The 21413-nt window shown below is 40.8% G+C and overlaps 1 protein-coding gene across 10 annotated transcripts in view; it reads left to right on the top strand.

Moving 5' to 3' along the window:
- Positions 1 to 21413, top strand: part of MSH3 (mutS homolog 3) — a 98376-nt gene that overhangs the window by 23907 nt on the left and 53056 nt on the right. For all 10 annotated transcript variants that reach the window (XM_027634525.1, XM_027634522.1, XM_027634523.1 and 7 more), the window contains 4 exons: positions 9722 to 9834; positions 12788 to 12902; positions 19472 to 19556; positions 20125 to 20234. In XM_027634525.1, the coding sequence (XP_027490326.1) occupies positions 9722 to 9834; positions 12788 to 12902; positions 19472 to 19556; positions 20125 to 20234 (423 nt within the window). The remainder of the gene's footprint in view (positions 1 to 9721; positions 9835 to 12787; positions 12903 to 19471; positions 19557 to 20124; positions 20235 to 21413) is intronic.

Below are 21413 nucleotides of genomic sequence, written 5' to 3' on the forward strand. Positions count from 1 at the left end.
GAGCAGTGGAAGGTGTGTGAAACGCTGATGGAGCTGTGGAGTAGTGAAGAGATGGTAAAAATACTGCTATTTAGGACAAGGTGATAGTCCACACTTTTATATAAGAGTTTCAAAACTAATTGTATTTCGAGGCTATTCTGTCATCTTTTCTTTTACTCTACCTGTCCAGAATTTTTTAGTTTCTTTTGGCAGTAATCACTCTCTTCCTATTATTTAAGTTATTGGTAAAATTTTTTAAACACTTGAAGGCTTGTTTTTTTCCTGAGTGATGCAAGGTAATGTTATAATATTTTTAGTTATATAATATGTAATACAGAGATCAATTTTTCTGTCTGCCACCCTGTTATCTGGTCATGTAGACTTTTTTACAGGGCCTTTTTGGTAAGAAGAGTTGTATTTCAGGGGGAGTTTTGAGAGTCAATTATCAGTATGTTCAAGAAGAATTCAAAATAGTATTAAGTGACTGCTGTATACGTCTTATGGTAGAGTATAAAATTATCTAAAGTACTGGTTTTTTTATGAGCAGACTCAACGCTGTTTTGCAGTAGGTCATCATTTTTGTAGAAATAAATATTTCAGGATGGTCCATAAGTGGCTTCTGGAGAAAATATATCAAAATCAGATTAAAATGATGATACAATTCCTGGATTACACTTATGCTTTCTTTTCCAAATAATTGTGTAGATGGCACTCTTAATTTTTGACCCTGACATTGCTTCAATGAGTTAAATCACTTTTCCCTTAGCATCAGTCCTGTTGTACTTTCTAGAGAACAGCAGTTCCCTACGTGTGTGTCCTGTCCTAGGAAGGTCTGGCTCAGCTCCTCACCCTGGTTCCATGAGGAGCAACAGCAGCTGCGTTTTGTGTCTCTGGCTGTGTGAGCAGAGAGCTGTGCCATTGTCCTGTGCTGTGCTCTGGGAGTTCAGGGTGCAGCCCCGGCAGCTGTGGCTGCTCCATCCCATAGCCAAAATTCGAAGTTCATAGTTTCAGAATTTACTTTAGCCTAGCCCTGGAGTTGCTCTTAAACCTGCTTCCCATTTCAGTCAGCCTTTGTTACACCAGTGACAGGCACTTGTGCAGTTTAGTGGAATCATCCCTCTGGTGCTGGTCCTGCCTTGAGTGGGGCTGCACAGCCTGACCCCTGGAGCTCTACCAGTGGTTCCTGTGAGAGCCTGGTTCTGCTCTGCTCCCTGATCCTTGCTGACAGTCCAAGTCCAGTTGTTAAGCAAGGAAAATAGGAAAACTTGGAGGGGGAGGGGGCAGAAGGGTCAGGCAGTGAGAGTCTCTGAGAGATGAATCTTACTGCTGAGCAGCTGCAAATAGCCACAAATAAAGCTTCTGGCTGTGTGGAGCGTTTGGAGAGGACTGTGATATAAGCCTGAGACAGGAGCTCGTGCTCCGACAACTTTCTGGTGGCAACCTTTTCCCACATTTCCCCTTAGTGACTTCTCTGGTCCTGTCACCATCACTGTCTTCTCACTTCATTGTTGCTGAGCCATTTAACCAGCAGGTCCTGTATGACCAACCTGATCTCCTTCTATGAGCAGGTGACCCACCTGTTGGATGAGGGGAAGGCTGTGGATTTGTCTACCTGGACTTCAGCAAAGCCTTTGATACCATCTCCCACAGCACACTCCTGGAAAAGCTGCAGCCCATGGCTTGGACAGGGGCACTCTGTGCTGGGTTAGGAACTGGCTGGAGGGCTGGGCCCAGAGAGTGGTGGTGAATGGTGCTGCATCCAGTTGGCAGCCAGTCACTAGTGGTGTCCCCCAGGGCCCAGTTCTGTTTAATATCTTTATTGATGATCTGGATGAGGGGATAGAGTGTACCAATAGCATATTTGCAGATGACATCAAGCTGGGGGGACGTGTTGATCTGCTGGAAGGCAGGAGGGCTCTGCAGAGGGACCTGGACAGGCTGGAGAGTTGGGCTGATTCCAACAGGATGAGGTTCAAAAAGGCTAAGTGCCAGGTCCTGCACTTTGGCCACAACAACCCCATGCAGTGCTACAGGCTGGGGACAGAGTGGCTGGAGAGCAGCCAGGCAGAAAGGGACCTGGGAGTTTGGATTGACAGGAAGCTGAACATGAGCCAGCAGTGTGCCCAGGTGGTCAGGAAGGCCAATGGCATCCTGGCCTGGATCAGGAACAGTGTTGGCCAGCAGGACCAGGGAAGTGATTCTGCCCCTGTACTCAGCACTGGTGAGGCCACACCTGGAGTGCTGTGTCCAGTTCTGGGCCCCTCAGTTCAGGAAGGATATTGAGGTGCTGGAGCAAGTCCAGAGAAAAACGAGGCTGGTGAAGGGACTTGAGCACCAAGTCCTATGAGGAGAGGCTGAGGGAGCTGGGGTTGTTCAGCCTGGAGAAGAGGAGGCTCAGGGAAGACCTCATCACTCTCTTCAACTCCCTGAAAGGAGGTTGTAGCCAGGTGGGGGTTGGTCTCTTCTCCCAGACAACTATCACTAAGACAAGAGGGCATGGTCTTAAGCTGTGCTAGGGGAGGTTTAGGTTGGATATTAGGAAAAAATTTTTTACAGAGAGGGTAATCAGACATTGGAATGGGCTGCTAAGGGAAGTGGTGGATTCACCATCCCTGGAGGTATTTAAGGTGAGACTGGATGTGGCACTGAGTGCCATGGTCTAGTGACCACAGTGATGTTGGATCAAGGGTTGGACTTGATGATCTTGGAGGTCTTTTCCAACGTGGTTGATTCTATGATTCTATGGTTCAAAGATAAGTCAGCAAAAAATTTTATTTTTTTTCTCTCCCCACAGTGAATTTTTTCTGTCCTGGAAGGCTCCAGTTGCTTGGTGTAGGGTCAGAAAAGCTCTGTAGGCATTGCAGAGGAAACAGTGGGAATAAGGAGCACAATGAGTGGGAATAAGAGCGCTACCTTGACAGTCAGTAGGTGCATTGCTGTAGACATGCACAGAGCTGCAGCTGCAAAGTAATCAGGACCAGACACAACAGTAAGAGCTACTGTTGAGTTAAATGAGTATTTATCCCCTTTTTATAGAATGTATTTGTCCAGCTGTACATTGCTGTATTGAGTTTAAGACCCCATGTTAGAAGAAAATATAAAAAATGACCCTGTCTGGTGGGAAGAACACAGATAATTAATGTTTTAATTAGTAGTTAGCAAAAGCTTGGGCAATACAGTGGTATGAAATGATCCAACCTTGAGGAAAAAAAGGAGGAGAGGGAAGTTCAGAATTAGAAAGTGATCCTAAATGCACAATTTGGTGCTTATGTGTTTCATAGCCTGTCAGCTCAGTGCAGAGAAAGGGAGACGGTTTGTTCCACATCTGATTTTAGGATATGCAGCGTAAATTTGGGATTTCATTTGTTTCTGTCATCTGTGCATTTTTCATCTTTGTAACTGTTTGGGATTTTGGAAATACTTGCGTTTACCCAGAAGCGTAATCCCAGGCTGTCAATGAGCAAATGACTGGATCTGTGTCCTCTGAGTTATTTTCCATGGTGGAGTGCAACGGGGGGGAGCATTATTTCATTGGTGTTTATGCAGTATGGCAGATATTAGGCAGGGCGTTACTGTATTTTGGGTTTTTTGTTTGTTTGTTTGGTTGGTTGGTTTTTGTTTGGTTTTTATGAGTTTTTGTTTGGTTTTTTGTTTGTTGTGGATTGTTTTTTTTTCATCTGTGTTTTTTTCCTTGTTTAATTTGTTTCAAGCCCTGCAAGAAGAGATGTTTAGTGGAAAGAGCTGCTGTGTTAGAGGTTAGAGCTTTGTTTATTCCCACATGTTTGTTCACAGCTGCAAATGACAGACAAAACATATGACTTTTATGTAATTTCTCTATCCCATTTTGAGCTCAGTTCTGATTTTCTAAAGTTCTTTGCAGCCACTTCAGCTTCATATCCTGTGCAAGTGGCCTGGAGTTGTGCCCTCTTGCAGTACCTGAGTGGTCACTGAAGAACTGAGTGTACCAGGTGCAGTTGAGCTTTGTGGAAATTTGCAAAACACATACTTTCATTCTGACAGTGCACCCTTGGTACCATTTTGAGTATTGTGGTCCAGCTGGTTTTGTACCTGTTCTGAAATGAGCACTTTCGTGTAAATCATGCTTCTGTAGATCAGCTATGAGAACGTGTGAAATGGTATAAAATAACCTCACTGAAATCAAGCACATAGGAATTCTGCTTCTTCTCTGTCCACAGAATCTGTTCCTCTGCAATTGAGAGAAATTTGATTTGATGGAATCTTCTTTTTTTTTTAACAATTCCACACTGACTATTGCTCATCTTGCTTTCTTCTAGGTACTTAGAAATATTTTCCTAGCAGTTCTTGGTCTTTTCTACTAGGTTTTCCAAGACATGAGTGCAGTTCGTCTCATCCTTTTCTTTGGACAGGCAGATGGAAGGAGCCTGAAGATTTGTATCTATTTATGGATGCAGAAGCTGCTACAGCACAACCGTCTGTGTTTTGTCCTGTACTACCTAATTCTGTCCTCAGAGAAGGGATGCAGTGTCATACAGTGCCTACACAACCCTCTGCCCTTTGCTTTTCTGACAGCCTCTGGTCCATTTCCTTGGCAGCTCCTATCTCTGAGTTCCTAGAGCTACAGGAATATTTTCTTCAAATTCCTTGGATCCAGACTCCAGGCTTGTTGATATGGTTGGAGTTCTTTTCAACTGCAGTTCTTCCTGAAACAATCAGGATATTGAGAAATGTTGGAAGTTTGGAAAGAAAAAGGAAAGCAAATTTTTTCTCTGTGTGTATATATTTGTATGTAACATATATATATGTGTGTGTATGTAGATATATATGTGTGTATATATATTAGAGTGTGTCAGTGTTGCTGAAAAGCCTTAGAAGCATATCTGACCCCCAAAAAAGGTTTGGGGATGGGACATGTGAAAAACTGTAGGTCCTGTGGGGTAATGTGTTGTATGTGATATATTGATAACATCTGTGTGGTAATTGCTGTTTGGTTTTCGTGGACAGCAGAAATTTATATCAGATACTCAGAGGGGGTGACTGTGCTGCTGTTTTCCTGCAACAACAGTGTCTCCATCTCTTGTATCTGAAGGTTACCGGGAGCAAATGTGGGAAAGTACTTTACTCTGACAGGAGACAAAAGCTGTGCTTATAAAAATGTATGTGTTTAGTGTCAAAAGAACAACTGCTTAGAAGTGTCATAGAGGTTGTGCCAGAGAAACTACTGGAGTTTCGTGCCAAGATATCCCAAAAAAAGGAAGGATGATTGTTCTCCAGTTCCCACAGACAAATTCAAACCTAAGGCCCCTGAGCTAGAAGCAGTTGTATAACAAAGGTAACATAATGACGATAAATAAAGGAAATGAAGTTTCTGCTATGCATGTTAATAAGGGAAAATGACACAATGTGCTTGTATTTCTGAAAGGATTAAAGCATTTGGGTTGCCTTGCCCTGCTGGGCAGTGTAGGCTTTTTTTCCCCTATAGTGACTGACTGGTCATCCCAACAGAGAAAGGAGCAATTGGAATGACAGGAAGCTGAACATGAGCCAGCAGTGTACCCGGGTGGCCAAGAAGGCCGATGGCATCCTGGCCTGGATCAGGAACAGCGTGGCCAACAGGATTGGGGAAGTGATTCTTGCCCTGTACTCAGCACTGGTGAGGCCACACCTGGAGTGCTGTGTCCAGTTCTGGGCCTCTCAGTTCAGGAAGGATATTGAAGTGCTGGAGCAGGTCCAGAGAAGAGCAACAAGGCTGGTGAAGGGACTTGAGCACCAAGTCCTATGAGGAGAGGCTGAAGGAGCTGGGGCTGTTCAGCCTGGAGAAGAGGAGGCTCAGGGGAGACCTCATCACTCTCTTCAACTCCCTGAAAGGAGGTTGTAGCCAGGTGGGGGTTGGTCTCTTCTCTCAGGCACCTATCAGTAGGACAAGAGGGCATGGTCTTAAGCTGTGCTAGGGGAGGTTTAGGTTGGATATTAGGAAAAAATTTTTTACAGAGAGGGTAATCAGACATTGGAATGGGCTGCTAAGGGAGGTGGTGGATTCTCCATCCCTGGAGGTTTTCAAGATGAGACTGGATGTGACAGTACCATGGTCTAGTGACCACAGCGATATTGGATCAAGAGTTGGACTTGATGATCTTGGAGGTCCCTTCCAACCCAACTGATTCTATGATTCTGTGATTGTATGAATAAATTATATAGGAAAAGCTAAATAAATTATTTGTGCTTCACAGGTCTGTGCTTAGCATCAGAAGTAAAAATGTCGCACTAAATTTTAGGAGCAGAGAGCTTCCCAAATTCTGCATCATGTCCTTGTATCCTTATATGATACAGGGCCGTATAGTAACATTTTGATGCCTGCACCCCTGCATTCGAGTAGTCCTAAAGCAGAATGGGCACAGCAGGATAGTAGTTGAAAGGTAAATTTCTGGATTTATTTGCATTCCTTAGGAAGACTTCCTGAGCTTTAAGAAAACTTAGTTTGGATGTGTTTGTTTTTTCAGGAAGTCTTTCTGCAGTTTATGCCAGTTTAGTTGTGAATTGTAGAGCAGTACTGAAGTGACTCCTGTTTTATTTAGAACACTGCAGGTAGCTCTTGTGCTTAATGCAAGCCCATTCTTAATAAAAGATTGTATTATTTTTTAAATATCTTGAGTCAGTTTCTGTAAATTAGTTTTATTTATGTTGTTTTGTTTTAGCTTCTAGCATTTCTTATAAATGCTTTTCTTAAGAGATTCCTCTCTCCTCCCCCAGACTGAGTGATCTCTTTTAAATATCTTTCCTGCTGCACTTGGTAAGCAGTGAGTGTTTAACTGGATAAATCAAGCTGTCAGATAAATAGAGGGATTAAACCCAGCAATATTGGTCCTTTTTCACTTTCCCAGCAGGGTGACAGATAAATTAGTCCCTACGGTAACAGAATCATCGAACAGCATAGGTTAGAATGTACGTATTACATTATGTATACGAAAGTGTGTGAATGTGTGTATTTTAGGATCTTTTTGCATCTGTTTATGGACGCACTGACGTCGTGTTCTTAACTGTGTCTGATAATAATCCTTAGAAGCAACTTCCATAATTCACCTTGTGAGGGGAGACAATTCTACATCAAATCCAATTTTAATGAGGAGCTCTGTGGGTTCATTTGTACCATCAGCTGACAGCTGGAAACTCTGAAACCTCCCTGTTCACTCAGTATCCAGATAAGGGTGGTTGCTGGAGAAACTGGGCAAAGGAAATAGAAAAGCTTTGAGAAACTGAGTTTCATCCCTGACCGATTGGTGGCATGGGATTGCGGGGATTGCTTGTTCTCAGACTGCTGGAAAGGATATCAGTAAAATATGAGCTGAACTGCAGTTCATTGTAGATGTTCTGACAAGAATGATGTTTACAAAAGTTGATGGCAAATTGACTTCTCATTTAAATAGGCATTGGTAGCTGGAGAGATAAAATAAGCATGAACATCTCATCCTGGCTATAATCAGGAAAATGGCCTTTGGGTGATCATCTGGCAACACAAAGGACAGACATGAAAACTTTCTGCAGAAAACTTTATTTTCGTACATCTTGATAAAAATTCAGATTTTTCCGTATGTTGGATCTATAACTTCCTATTTTTTACTTTATTTAGAATATCAGATACAAACTTTTAGATAGACAAAGTGTTATTTGATGTTGCCATATATAGAATATAAATATTAAAATATGTGAAGATTTTTACAGATCAATGAGTTGTCTAATTCTAACTTCAACTATTTCCCATTGGTACAGTTGACAAACAAAAATACTACTATAAGAAGTCACTCTAGTTATATTGTTTATTGTTGTAACTATCATTTTCCAAAGTTTATGCTAAGGAGTTGGGTAAATTTGGTTATGAAATGGAAGAAAAACACAAAGGAATTAAAGAAAATCACACCAATTAATTTCGAAACATAACTTTATAAACAGACAGGTGTGGCATAAACCATCCTGTGAAATACTCCCCCAAATTCTCCTCTGTTTGACTTTGGTTTTAAAAATGAGCTCTGCAGACCTTATTAAGCCTTGCTTTTCTGAAGTTAGTGTTATTAAAACATAAAGAGATAGAAATGAAAAATAAAATGCTGTTTTAGAAAGATTTTGCAAAGTCCCTACTCAGACATGGTCCACAGAAAAGCCCTGCTGTCTTTTAGGGCTGATTCAAAGGTTTGTGCTCACCTCTAGGTACCATACAGCACATTATAAATAGTTTAGTGCTGAAGTGGTGTTTTTTCAAGTGGCTGTAGTGAGGACACATTCTAATTTAGCAAAAGGGAGGAATGTGTTAGACCAGATTATTGGTGGAGGTTGGAGCAAGTAAAGAAACACAAGCAAGAAAACAGCTGATTGTTACTGGAGGTTGAGGAACACGGGCCAGTTGTCTTTTCACTCGATTTAAAATGTTTGCTCCTTCTGAGGACAGCTGGGGAGAGGGGAATCCCAGAGGGTATAGAGACTGAAAACTTAATTGGATCAGTCAGTTAAAACTAAGGCACTGGAAGGATCATCTGGGATGTGCTGAGAAAAGTCGGACCTCTAAGACTCACTTAGGTTGACACGTGTGGTGGAAATTAACTCTTCTGTTTATCAGTCGAGCCTCAGAGATGTATTAATCCTTTCAGGTGGGAACATGCAGAATGTAATGCAGAAAACCTGTCTGCTTGTTTGTTCCTGTGAGGTTGGAAAGCTCTGCAAAAAGGGTATTGATTAACTTCCATCCTATAATACCTACACAATCCTTCTCATTGGCATGATTCCAATCTGCTCAAAGTGCTTGGTTAATTGACATCCCGGGGTGGTTTGAGAGTGGATACTCTGAGGCCAAGTAGGTTTTATATATGTCTTTTACTGGCAGCTTTCTGCTGGCTGCTGCTTCAGTGCTCATTCTGTAGCTGTGTAATTGTGCTCACAGGTGGCAGGGACACTGTGTGCCCTCTTTTTTTGTTTCTTTTTAATCACTGTATCTGTTTAATGTTGTATTAACAGCTGTACAAATTGAATTGATAACACAGCATCCAATCTTAATTTCAAGGAGCAGTTAGGAAGAGTAGCCAGTGTAGAAAAGTTGCATCTTGTAAAGTTTGCTGGCACTAGGTTCCTCCTTAAACTAGGAGGAACTGTGGACATGTTGGCAGGACTGAGTTGCCAGTAATATCATCCTTAACAGCCTGGAGTGCTAAAGGACTGAGAGAAATCAAGTCCTTTAGCACAAGGAAAGGTCTTGAAATAGTTAGGACATAAAGGACAGAATACTTTATTTAAGCTGCATATAGGAAAAATGCAAGTAAGTTCACGTGAGAAGTTTTACTACATGGAACAAAATCTTTAAATGCAAAGGATAATTAAATATGGTAATAGTTAGCACAGGAGAATTATTTAACTGTTTAATCAACATAAGTCTTTAAAAACAGGTAAGGCAAATGCTTGTTTTGATTGGCGAAATGGTGTTTGTATCTGCCTGGCAGGTATACTAGACAACCTCTTACAGTCTCTTTTGGGCTTGCTTGCTGTTGCTGTTTGGTTTTGTTTTTTTTTATTTGCACTTTTACAATGGTTAGAAGAATCATTTTAAAAAACATACCACCCTTAGAAATGTTCTCAAGCCGCTTAAATAGCTCATCTCTTCATTCTTTACCGATTCAATTCTTAACAAAGGAAAGACAAAGGAAAGTGCACCCTTGTAGCCTTCAGTGTTCTTCATGAAGGGAGTATAACAAACTGAAAGTCACATGTTTTTTATTTGCAGGTTACAGGATGACAGAATTAGGATAGAAAGGATGCAAAATGTCAATTTTGAATACAGCCATGCTTTCCAGCTGATTACTGACTTCTATGCAAAAGAAGTGCCTGGTACCACAGGTATGTCATTCCACATGGCTTTGAAGTGCACATCCTGTTGGCCTTTATATCCACACTGGCTTTCCGCCACCTTTGCTTAACGTTCTGTGCAGTGGGATCTTTTTTTGAGCTTGGAAGAAGTGAACCTTGAAAGTGAACTATCTAAATAGAAATGAATATGGGGCTAGCAATGCTTTTTTTCATAGCTTGAAGATGTGTGTTTAGACAGATTTAAATTCACAGATACATAGCAACTAGGAGGAATTACTCAACATCAAGTTCACAGAATCCCAGGATATTTGGGGCTAGAATGGAACTCTGGAGATCACTCAGCCCAACCCCCTGCCCAGGCAGGGTCTCCTGGATCAGGTGACACAGGGATGTGTCCAGTGGGTTTGGGATGTCTCCAGACAGGGAGACTCCACACCCTCCCTGGGCAGCTGTTCCAGGCTCTGCCACCTCCATGGAGAGAAGTTCTGCCTCATCTGAGGGGAACTTGTGTTTGAGTTCATGGCCCTTGCTCCTTATTCTGTCACTGGGCACTGCTGAACAGAGTCTGAGACCATCCTCTGACAACCCTTGGGGATATTGGTGTGGATTGATGGGATCCCCTCTCGGTCTTCTCCAGGCCCAGGTCCGGCAGTCTCTGCTCATCAGAGAGATGCTCCAGACCCTTCACTATCTCTGTGGCCTCTGCTGGACCCTCTCCAGTATCTCCTCGTCTTTCTTGTCCTAAGAAGCCCAGAACTGGGCACACTATTCCTATGTGGCCCCAGCAGGACCAAGCAGAGGGGCAGGATCTCATCCCTGACCTGCTGGCCATGCTCTTCCTGATGCACCTCAGGATCTCATTGTCTCTCCTGGCCCCTGCCAGCTCATGGTCAACTTGTCTCCCACTAGGACCCCCAGGTCTTTCTCCACAGAACTGCTCTGTAGCAGGTCATCCCCAACCTGTGCTGGTCTTGGGGTCATCCCTCCCCAGGTGCAGGACCTGCACTTGCCCTCGTTGGGTCTCTTTAGGTTTCTCTCCACCCAACTCTTCAGCCTGTTCAGGTCCCTCTGAATGACAGCACAGCCTTTAGGTGCATCAGCCCCTGCCCCAGTTCTGTGTCTCTGGCAAATCACAAGATCATTGAGTTTGGAAAAGCCCTCCCAGCCCATGGAGTCTAGCCTGTGGCTGATCCCCACCTTGTCACCCAGCCCAGAGCACTGAGTGCCACGTCCAGTAGTTCCTTGGACACCTCCAGGGATGGGGACTCTGCCACCTCCCTGGGCAGCCCCTTCCAATGCCTGACCACCCTTTCCAGCAAGAAATTCCTCCTTATGTCCAACCTGACCCTCCCCTGGCACAGCTTGAGGCTGTTTCCCCTTGTCCTGTCCTTTGTTGCCTGGAAGCAGAGCCCAACCCCTCCCTGGCTCCACCGTCCTCTCAGGGAGTTGCAGATAGTGGGAAGGTCCCCGCTGAGCCTCCTTTTCTCCAGGCTGAGCCCCCCCAGCTCCCTCAGCTGCTCCTGGTGCTCCAGGCCCTTTCCCAGCTCCGTTCTCTTCCCTGGACATGCTCCAGCCCCTCTCAATGTCCTTCTTGAACTGAGGGGCCCAGACCTGGACACAGGACTTGAGGGGCCTCAGCACAGGGATGGGCACTGCCCTGGGCCTGCTGGACACACTGTTGGTGATACAAACCAGATGCCACTGGCCTTCCTGTCCACCTGGGTGCATCTGGGTTCATGTTCAGTTGGTGTCCCCCCCAGGGCCTTTTCCAGCTTTCCAGCCCTTCTTTCCTCAGTCTGGAGTGTTCCATGGGATTGTTGTGACACAAGGGCAGGACCTGGCACTTGGTCTTGTTGACTCTAGCAGTGTTGCTCTTGGCCCATTCATTCAGCCTGTCCAGATCCCTCAGCAAGCCTTCCTGCCCTCCAGCAGATAAACTCACTGAGGGTCCATTCTATCCCTTCATCTGGGTCATTGATAAACAAATTGGATCAGGCTGGACCCAGCACTGATCCCTGGCTGCCACTGACTACAGGCCTCCAACTGGATTCTGCTCTGCTGATCACAACCCTCTGAGCTCTGCCAGTTCTTCATCCCCCTCACTGTCTATTCATCCAACCCACATTTCCTGAGCTTTCCTACAAGGAGTTTATGGGAGACTGTGTCAAAAACCTTGCTGAAGTCGAGGCAGTCCTCTCTTTGCTCTCCCCTCATTGACCCATCCTGCCATGCTATCATAGATTAGTCAAAGAGGATTTCCGCTTGGTGGGTCCATGCTGAGTACTCCTGATGACCTGCTTCTACATGCTTGGTGATGACCTCCAGAATGCACTGTTCCACCACCTTTCCAGGGATAGAGGTGAGGCTGACCGGATAGGACTTTCCCAGGTCCTCCTCCTTGCCTGTTTTGAAGATGTGGGTAACATTCTTGTCACTGAGTTCTAAAGTTCCTGTGTGTGTGAACTCTCTAAGAACAGAAGAGGAGCTTTAAAAAACATCTCTGAAAAAAACTTAAATAAATGGATTTTTTTAAATGCTGTTTTATGTTGTGATATCATCGAATGAGTTTTCCTGGTTTTGCACCTGGAAGGGAGACTGTAGTAGGGCACTGTGCAAAACGCTATCCAATATGAATGGCTTTTTCACAAAAGTGTCAGAATTCCATTCTTAGTTTGTATATTTAGATGTTTGTTATGCCAACAGTTTGTCATTTTTTATGAAGAAAAACCTGTGGAGTCAAATGTTTTCTGTTTCATAATGTGTTTACACGAATGCAATGTTCTGCATTCTTTGGAACAGTAAGTGTTATTTTGGAGCCTTGCTTTATGTTGATTTATAGATCTCATAAAACACTGCACATGCATTGCAGATTTCTATTATAATAAATTGAAAAAGAGATTGTGCTTTTTCTACAACACATTATTAGTAGACAGTGAGTTAACAAGAAAATAAAAATGTAACAAGAAAAATTAATTTTTTTTAGGTCCTCAAAAACTATCTGTAATACTAAGCTTGGATAAGCCTGTTATTTGCTCTCTGGCAGCAGTAATTGCATACCTCAAAGAATTTAATTTGGAAAGGATGCTTTATGATCCAAGGTAAGTTGCCTTACATAAACTTCCAGTTCAAATCACCACTTTCTGTAAGTGTTAGCAGGCAGCTTCCCTGACTGTAATGAACACAACTACTAGAGTGATAAACATAGTCTTTGTAAAAATTATACCTTACTTTTGGTCTCCTAATCAGAACTTGAAAGAATCAAGTGATTTCTTTAAGTGGTGTTTCATGAAAATCTTCATGAAATGTTTGGGTATAGACATTACTGTCAGTAATGTGAATTAACATGTAGTGCTGCCAAGTGTTACTGAAAACAAACAAGGTGCAAAAACTGGTATGTACTAGGGAGGAAATTTTAAAGTTTGTTTATATCAGCTATCACATCTTGCCTCAGTAAACCAAATATAGGGCTTTTTTTGGCAGCTTTAAAAAAATTAGTACTGTAACTTAGCTTTGCGGTTATTGTTTTATTTTGCCAGTAGTGTGTAAGTAATTTTTTCTTTCTGTAGTTCTGGAAGCAGGTACAAATGCTAGTGTGTTGTTATGTTTAGGCAGTACTCATCAGGTCTGTTTGAGTTGGCAAATCTAGTTATCAGTTATAAAGAAAACATGAATTCAGCATATCCTCGGTTTCTGGAAAATCCCTGGACCATTACCATTTGTGCAAAATTACTACAAAACCACACAGACATGGGTATAACCTTGTTTTCCCTTAAGCAATCCTAACCCTTTGGTTTATTAGATATGCTCAAATGAGCACTCAAAATTTGTGACAGGATTATGCAGGTGGAAGCAAATGAAAACAGAAAGATATCACTGCTCAAGCTTCTCTTATCCTGTGTTGCATTGAGTATAAAACACTGCCCTCGTACCTTGCACAAGCATAAAACACTACTATCCTACCTGGCTCAAGTTTGAAAATACCATTGGGGCTTATTAAATAAAACAACTTTAGCTGTAGTGGATTCTGTGCAAAGTATTCTCCTGGTTTTCCCAGTATTCCTCTGTTCCGTAAGTAGGCAGGATTTAGTGAAGTCAGTCTGGCTGCAGACTGGAAACTTAGAAATATGTCGTTTGTAAATCATTCACATGTCGTATGAGTTTCAAGCCTGATTTTGAAAGGCTCCCTACATTGCTAGTTTTGTTAAAATGCAGCTGCATTTAAAAATGCGGATGCCAGCTTTAAACACTTTTTCACATGTCCACTAAAATGTTTGGAAATTATATATATATGGGTGTTCTGGATTTTGGGGTGGATTTTCTTCCTTAAATTGCCCTTCTCCACTCCAAGTACTATTTAAATGTTAGCAAGAAGTTTGATGGGCTTATAGAGCTAGTGAGGAAAGAATTCCTGGGGCATCTTCCTTGCATCATCCATCAAGGAGCTGATCTGTGGTGCTCTTGCTCATCCTCTTTGGTTGACTTTTTTTTATCCTATGTGGGTTTTTGGTTGGTTTCTTGTGGGTTTTTTTGTTTGTTTATTTGGGCTTTTGTTTGTTTGGGTGGGGGCTTTGCATTTTTATTTATTTTTTAATATGCTTGCATGGGTGGAGAAATCTTTTCGTAGAGTTTCCAAAGAAGAAAGTGGACTCCAAGGAAATGCCATTTCATGGTCACTGCTGTCACAGTGCCCTTTGTGCAATCACACATGAGGTGAATGTTCTTTCAGCTGGAGGAAATGCAAAATCCACCTTTTATGTAGAAGTAATTCAGTAGTAGAGGAGAAAGCATCAGCAACGTTCAAGATAGTGTGTCTCCAGACCTCCCGATTGGAGGCCAGAGTAGACCAGCACGCAGGATCACTCTTGAGGAGAAAAGAAAACGCAGAAAGAATCGTGTCTTGCAGAATATACCACCTAAGGAGTCTTTCTGCTGTGCCTTTTGCAACCGGACGTGCCTATCTTGTATTGGCCTTTTTAGCCACCAACACGCTTGTAACAAGCGTGGGTAGAGCCCTTCCCAAATCTTTGTTCATGAAGCGCAGCCGTGATGATGATGATGATGAGAGGAGAAACCTCATTGTCTGAAGGCTTGTGTAGGAGCACTCAGTCACGTTTGTAACAGCTGCATCCTAAAATCAGGAACAATTATCAGCTGGGAAGGAAAAGCACTAATTCTTGGCATTGACATTTGCCTGCTGAAGGTTGTTCTAATGGATTTTTTGTGAATGTATCAGCATCTGAGTGAAAAGGCCAAGAACTACTTAATATCCTATTGATGCTCTATAAAGAAATAAAATAAATTCTTTGAGAAACCTTTGTGGTTGGGAGCTTGGATTCCGCTGTGTTTATTCCTAAAACCTTTACGCTTTGACTACCTGATACTGAGTTGTACTTGCTATTTTTAGTGTATCACAGGTATCGACATAGTGAGACAAATACTGAGGCAAATTCCAATACTTTTCCTAATGCCAGTGAAATACTATCTAAAAACTGAAAACTGAAAGACTTTTAAGCAAATCATGTCAGGCTCATGAATCTCCTGAATTAGGAAATAGAGAAGAAATACTTCCATTGCACTGTCAAGCAACTTAAAATTCCTAGAAGAATTCAGGTCAGTGAGCATGAAGTTGGAGTTGTGAAATAGTTTTCGGTTTTTTAAAGTAAGTGACACAGATCTGGATGAAGACCTATTTGATAGGAAGAATGGCAGAAAAATTTATTACACCTCTGTACCTTCTTTGGATAAACACTCTTCTCACAGCTGGAAAGAATTCTGTCTCCACTTATTAGTAGGAGTTAAGAAACATGTAAGTGATAACCAAACCTCATTGGTGGGGGGGAAACAAGTTTTGTTCTAGTATTTAGGTTAAGCTTTTAAATCTACTTTTAAGATTGTAAATAAAGCAAAATATTAAAAAGAAATAAAGATATCTGTCACAGCAGGACCTCTAGGTGTGACTAGACTGCATTAGAGTTCTAATAGCGAGTAAAAATAGATTTAATAATGAATGATACAAGGTGTTTTTAATCAATGTGCTTTAATACCTTTACGTACTGAGAGACTTTGATTAAAGGCTTTTGTCAAGAAGTTGGTGCACATCTAGGAGAGGTTTTCAAATACATTTGAGTACCCAGATTTGTTTGAAAAATCATCATTTGCATAGCAGTTGCTGGGAAGATGTGTCTTAGTGTATTTTGATTTTACCTATATGTTTTCCAGCATATTGGAGATGGAAGAGAGGGCCTGTAGTTTGTAGACTTTGAACAGTGATGGATGATCTTCAAGAAATGCAGGGAATGGTACACAACACAAAAAGGGATTCAGATCAGAAGTTCTAGCCTTGTGGCACTATTCATTAATGTTTTCAAACCTGGTTAATTAAATACAAAACATAGTCTGGACTTGATGTCCTTTGCTACTTAGACTGTGGTAATGTCTTTCATACCTAACAAAAACTATGCTTCTGCAAAATGGAGAGACTTGTTTTTACTTCTTAAAGCTTTTAGGGATTCCTACAACTTTTGTCTTTATAGGTTTATTTGTGGTTTATTCACCCTCAGAGATCTTGAAGACATGGCCTCTAGAGGTCTGTAAAAGGTAATTGAGCAAAGAAGATCTGCTGCTTTCAGTACAGTGCCTTGCATCTTCACTCAGAAATTTTACTGATTTCCAGAATTAAAGTAGTTGAAAACTACTGATCTGAATACCATGCATTCACTTAGGCTGGGTTACTGAGTATGAAGTTACATATAATATTTCCTGTGCAGAGAATAATGAATAAAGCATTAAAAAGGCTGTTCACTGCAAGCTTCTCTGCAGGCAAAATCACAGAATGGTTTGGGTTGGAAGGGACCTTAAAGCCCATCCAGTTCCACCCCCTGCCATGAACAGGGATACCTTCCACTATCCCAGGTTGCTCCAAGCCCCATATAACCTAGCCTTAGATATTTCCAGGGATGGAACAACCACAGCATCTCTGGGCAACTGTGCCAGGGCCTCACCACCCTCACAGGGAAGAATTTCTTCCTAAAACTGAATGTCTCCTATTTTAGTTTAAAGCTGTTTCCCCTGTCACTAACTGCCCCTGTAAAAGTCAGTCAGTCTCTTTTTTTATAAGTCCCTCATAATTACTGCCAGAATGACCAAGATGATCCAGTTTCAGCAGTAACACATTAGAACGGAAGCCTGAGGATGTAGTTTACTGTCCTAAAGCAGTCACAGCAACCCTTTCATACTCATTGTCTTGTGTGGTTCTGCTCTGAAAAGTCATTTTATGGTATAATACTCCTTGTCATGAGTATTCCCCATATTCCTAAACTTTCCTAGAAGTTTTGTTTGTTTCCTCTTTTCCTTTTTCTAAGCCCAGAAATGACATGATCCTACCTTGTTGTGCTCCTCAGTTGCTATCTGTTTCCATCACTTGTGTTTTGTCCTCTTTTAGTGCTTGAGACCATTGCAAGTCTGTTCTTTGAAACTCAGGTCACGCTGTCACCTACAGGAGTTATGTCTTTGTGATCCCGTCAAAATGGTCTTTGAAGGGTCATTTTTAGTGGTTCAACAGATGGCTGATAGCAGTGCCTTAGCATTTCACACAAGGATTGTGTTGAGATCTTTGCTGCAAAACCAGCACTGACTTAATAGTTGTTTACAACCTTATTCTTATGCCATTTGATCTCTAAATTCCCTACGAAGAGTCTAGTTTTTTCACATTTTTACAAGTTCTGATTCCAAGCTGAAGGAAGATGAGAGGGTGGAAACAAAATGTTCTGAGCTGTGACATCTGGAATTATTGGTTGGGTATACACTGCGCTTGATCTTGACTATTTTTCATATACTCCAAGCTCTCAATTGCCAGGATTAATAGCAGAGTGAAGTAACTCAGATAAAGAAAACACCTAGATAATGTAAGACACACATAATTTATGCTGTGAAAGCAACTTTTGCTTGTCTGATTCTGAATGAATAGTAAATACACTGTGCAGTGGAACAGAGTGAGTTGTCTTCCTATACTCTTGGGCAACCTTGCTGTGAGCAGTGTGGTCTGTGTTAAGTGCTCTAAAGCCAGGAGAAGTGGGGGAGCACAAGAACCAGTAAATCCACCCAAAAGAATCCTTTTCAATTTTGAGAAGAGGTGGAAAAGCTTAATTCTCACCCAGCTGGGTTTAAGAGGTCACAGACTCGAGTTGTGGTAAATAGGAAAACTGTTGTTTAGGTGAGTCCTGGAAGCAGAAGAGGTACTTTCAGAAGAGCAGATGGGATTTGTTGTTGACTGTAGGCATGGGGAACCAAGCAGAAATCATTCCTAATTAATTTTTACCAGCATCAGCAGTTGTGACTAAAGATAATAAAAGGAAGTATTGTTTTGTTGCTTACAAGTTTGTGTACTTTGGAAAGTACTGTGGGTTTTGCCTCCAGTTTTGTTTTGCTGGTCAGTTTTACTGGTTGCTGGAATAGCACACAAAGCAGAATAATTATGACTATGGATACAGTTCTGAATCAGCTGTACTTCCAAACGATCATTCTTCAGGACCCTCAGTTTAATCTGCTTTTTTTTTTTAATTCTGTGAAAAATACTTCAAATTTGACCCATTATTTAGGAAGAAATTTGCCAGCAGGCCCAAACACCTGCATACAACATAAATATATAACATTAGTCTCTGAGTATTTCATGTTTCTGGAAGTTTTGGTACTGTTTTTGTTTTTAATGTAGCAGCTGTGTGTACCTAACAGAAAAGTTAGAGCATTCGCGTGCTTCTCCAGAGGGTTTAAAATCGAATACACTGAAAACAATTCTATGAAAGGTCAAGAAAAGAATTTTAAATCCTGCCCAGCAAGTTGTTCTGCTTAGTCTAAGACAATAAAGAGTGTCCTAGATTCTGTGCAAAGGGCAGTCAGCAGTATGATTAACCCAGACAATCATGACTTCGTTTGTCAGAAACGTTTAGTGAGGATCTTGCACTTCATGGTTCAAACTACAATGTGTGTGTGTTTGAGACTGAAATAATTTTCATATCTAATAAGATTACACATCTAACACAATTATTTTTTTAGTGTTGATTCTAAAGCAACACAGCCTTTGAGTTGTTCTCATCTAGTTCTGTTAAGGAGTATCAAAAAGTCCAGTAATTTTGGTCGTGGTTATTTTACATCAAAACCAAAATCATACAGTGTAAATATACTGTATATTTATTTTCCTAAATAATTGTACTGGTAGCATATTTAAATTTGCAGTAGTAATAAAAAAAGAATATGTGTTTTGATATACTTTTTTGATGGTGAATTTTGTTAAAAGTCTGTTCCACTCTTGAAGTATTGATTATTTGTCCTGTCTCTGCTTAGTTGTAGACTGAATAAATTAGCTATTTAGTGTCAAAGGATTAGATAACAGGAGAGCTGGATTTTATTCTGAACTTTGTCAGAGTCATTGCAGGAGACTGGGAAGTGAGTCTTAAACAAAAAAAGTGATTTTTTTTTTTCCAAACAGTAAGTTAAAATAAGTTATTAGTATTCAGTTCTTTTATTTAAATAGATTTTGATTTCTTACTTGACTTTTTTTTAATTTATTTTGCATAACTAATGAATTATCTAACATGAGGAACTTGGCAGTGTTTTACTGTTCTGTCTGTGCCTGAATTAAAGATATAACATATGAAATTCCTCTCCCCAGAAATTTTAAACAGTTGTCCAGTGAAACTGAATACATGACAATTAATGGGACAACAATGAAAAATCTTGAAATTTTGCAGAATCAGGTAAGGACAAACGTAATTTTTTTAAAAAAATTTTGCCTTCCCAATGAAATTGGTTAAATTACTTGCAAATTTCACCCAAAAAGCTTAAATTATTTTAAATGGGATCAGACTGAAGATGGATCACATTTTCAGAGGCATAAATCAAAGTTCATCTGTACTGGCTTTTAGTATGAGTTAGGAACCTTATTGTACTTGGACTAACAAAGAACTTTACTTGAGCAACTTAAGTTCTTGAGCAAGAACTGCAGTCGAGGGATATGTCTGTAGTAGGGTCTGTTCTTTTGCTCCTGCTGAGAGCTTTATGCGCAGAACTTAACTCCACTTGCTTAATTTATTCCAGTCAATTACTAAAAAGATTTTCTGGCAAAAGGAAAAGCATACTTAAATATCTTACCACTCTTGGAGGTACTTTATGTAATGTATTGTTGGTGGGTGAGATTGGTAAATGAACATGCAGTTAGCATATCTTAAAGCCTAAACAAAATGTTCTATATAACATGGTGGAGATCCTTCCACTACAACACTGACTGCTCAGCTAAAAATAATGATGATGTTTTTATTATTTTAGATGGACATGAAAACAAAAGGAAGTCTACTCTGGGTCTTGAATCATACTAAAACTTCCTTTGGACGTCGAAGACTGAAGAAATGGGTGACTCAGCCTCTCATGAAATCCAGGTGAGATAGTTCTTTATCCTGGGCTAAATCTGTGTTTGTAGTGGTGTTGAATGTATTTGTTTGTCCTAAAGGTCTGAGATCCACAGGGGAGTTTGCACAGGAAATTATACGACCGAAGATGTGGATGTTATAAATTGGTTTGAAAGGCTTAAACTGCTCTGTTTGGGCACAGATAAATAGTAGTGGGTTTGGACCAGGTTAGAAATACCTTTGCAGAAATCAGATTTGGTACAATTCTAATTCAGTATCCTTTTTGACAGTGAATGAGGATGACCCAGTATTGGAGGTTGTTTTATTCCTAAACTTGCCAATAAATGATGGATGTCTTCCTTGCTTCACAAATATTTACATCCTTACTATGTTTAATTTCTTCTACAGTAGCTGTGGATGTTTTTGTTATCTCTGTATACAATGGGAAAGTGTTCCTTTTTACTAATTATGAAATGTGATGATTGTTTGGTCACTCCTGTATTTTGACCTGTCCTTTTTTTATCAGTGCTTTAGAAATGTTTTGTTTTGTGACACTGTCATGCAACTTTTCACTTGCCTTGGTTTTGAAAGGGACGCCATCATATCTGGTTTATCTTTGCAGACTTTATTGGAGTATTGTACCTGAATGTGTAGTAATTGACAGTATTGACTCCATGGAATGTTTTTTCCCTACATTTTAATTTTTTGGATCTGTTCTTTTAAATGTGCCTTTCCTCAGCATTGTCCATGTAGAATTTACTTAATTGTAAATAATTTCTTTGTTCCCTTCAGCTGTAGCATATAGAAAGTCCTTTTGCGCTGATTATCTAAAATATTTTTCCCCTCTGTTTTACTTTTGTAAATATATTAAACAGTTTTTATGTTTATTATTTTTCACCAGTTTAAAATGGTGAGGTAATTCAGTGTTTTAGCATCTTGCTGTTGTTGGTAATTTACAAATGTCTTCAGAAGGATTTTTTTTCCTTGACCAAATTTTGTATGTGAAAGCACTGTACTTCTGAAGCATCACTGCTTAATTTTCTTATTAGCCTTTTGTAATAAGTTAATTTCAGTGTGCCTTTCTTTTTTTTAATTGTTCTTTCATATGTCTTACCCACTTCCAAAAGGCCTTTGATGTAACTATCCTAAAAAGTATTGGGCTTAATGGAAGTTAATTAGGGCCTTGTGTTCACCTTAAAAGCATGTAGG

This window comes from Corapipo altera, unplaced genomic scaffold, assembly GCF_003945725.1.
Source record: "Corapipo altera isolate COAL_440 unplaced genomic scaffold, ASM394572v1 61411, whole genome shotgun sequence".
NCBI lineage: Eukaryota > Metazoa > Chordata > Aves > Passeriformes > Pipridae > Corapipo > Corapipo altera.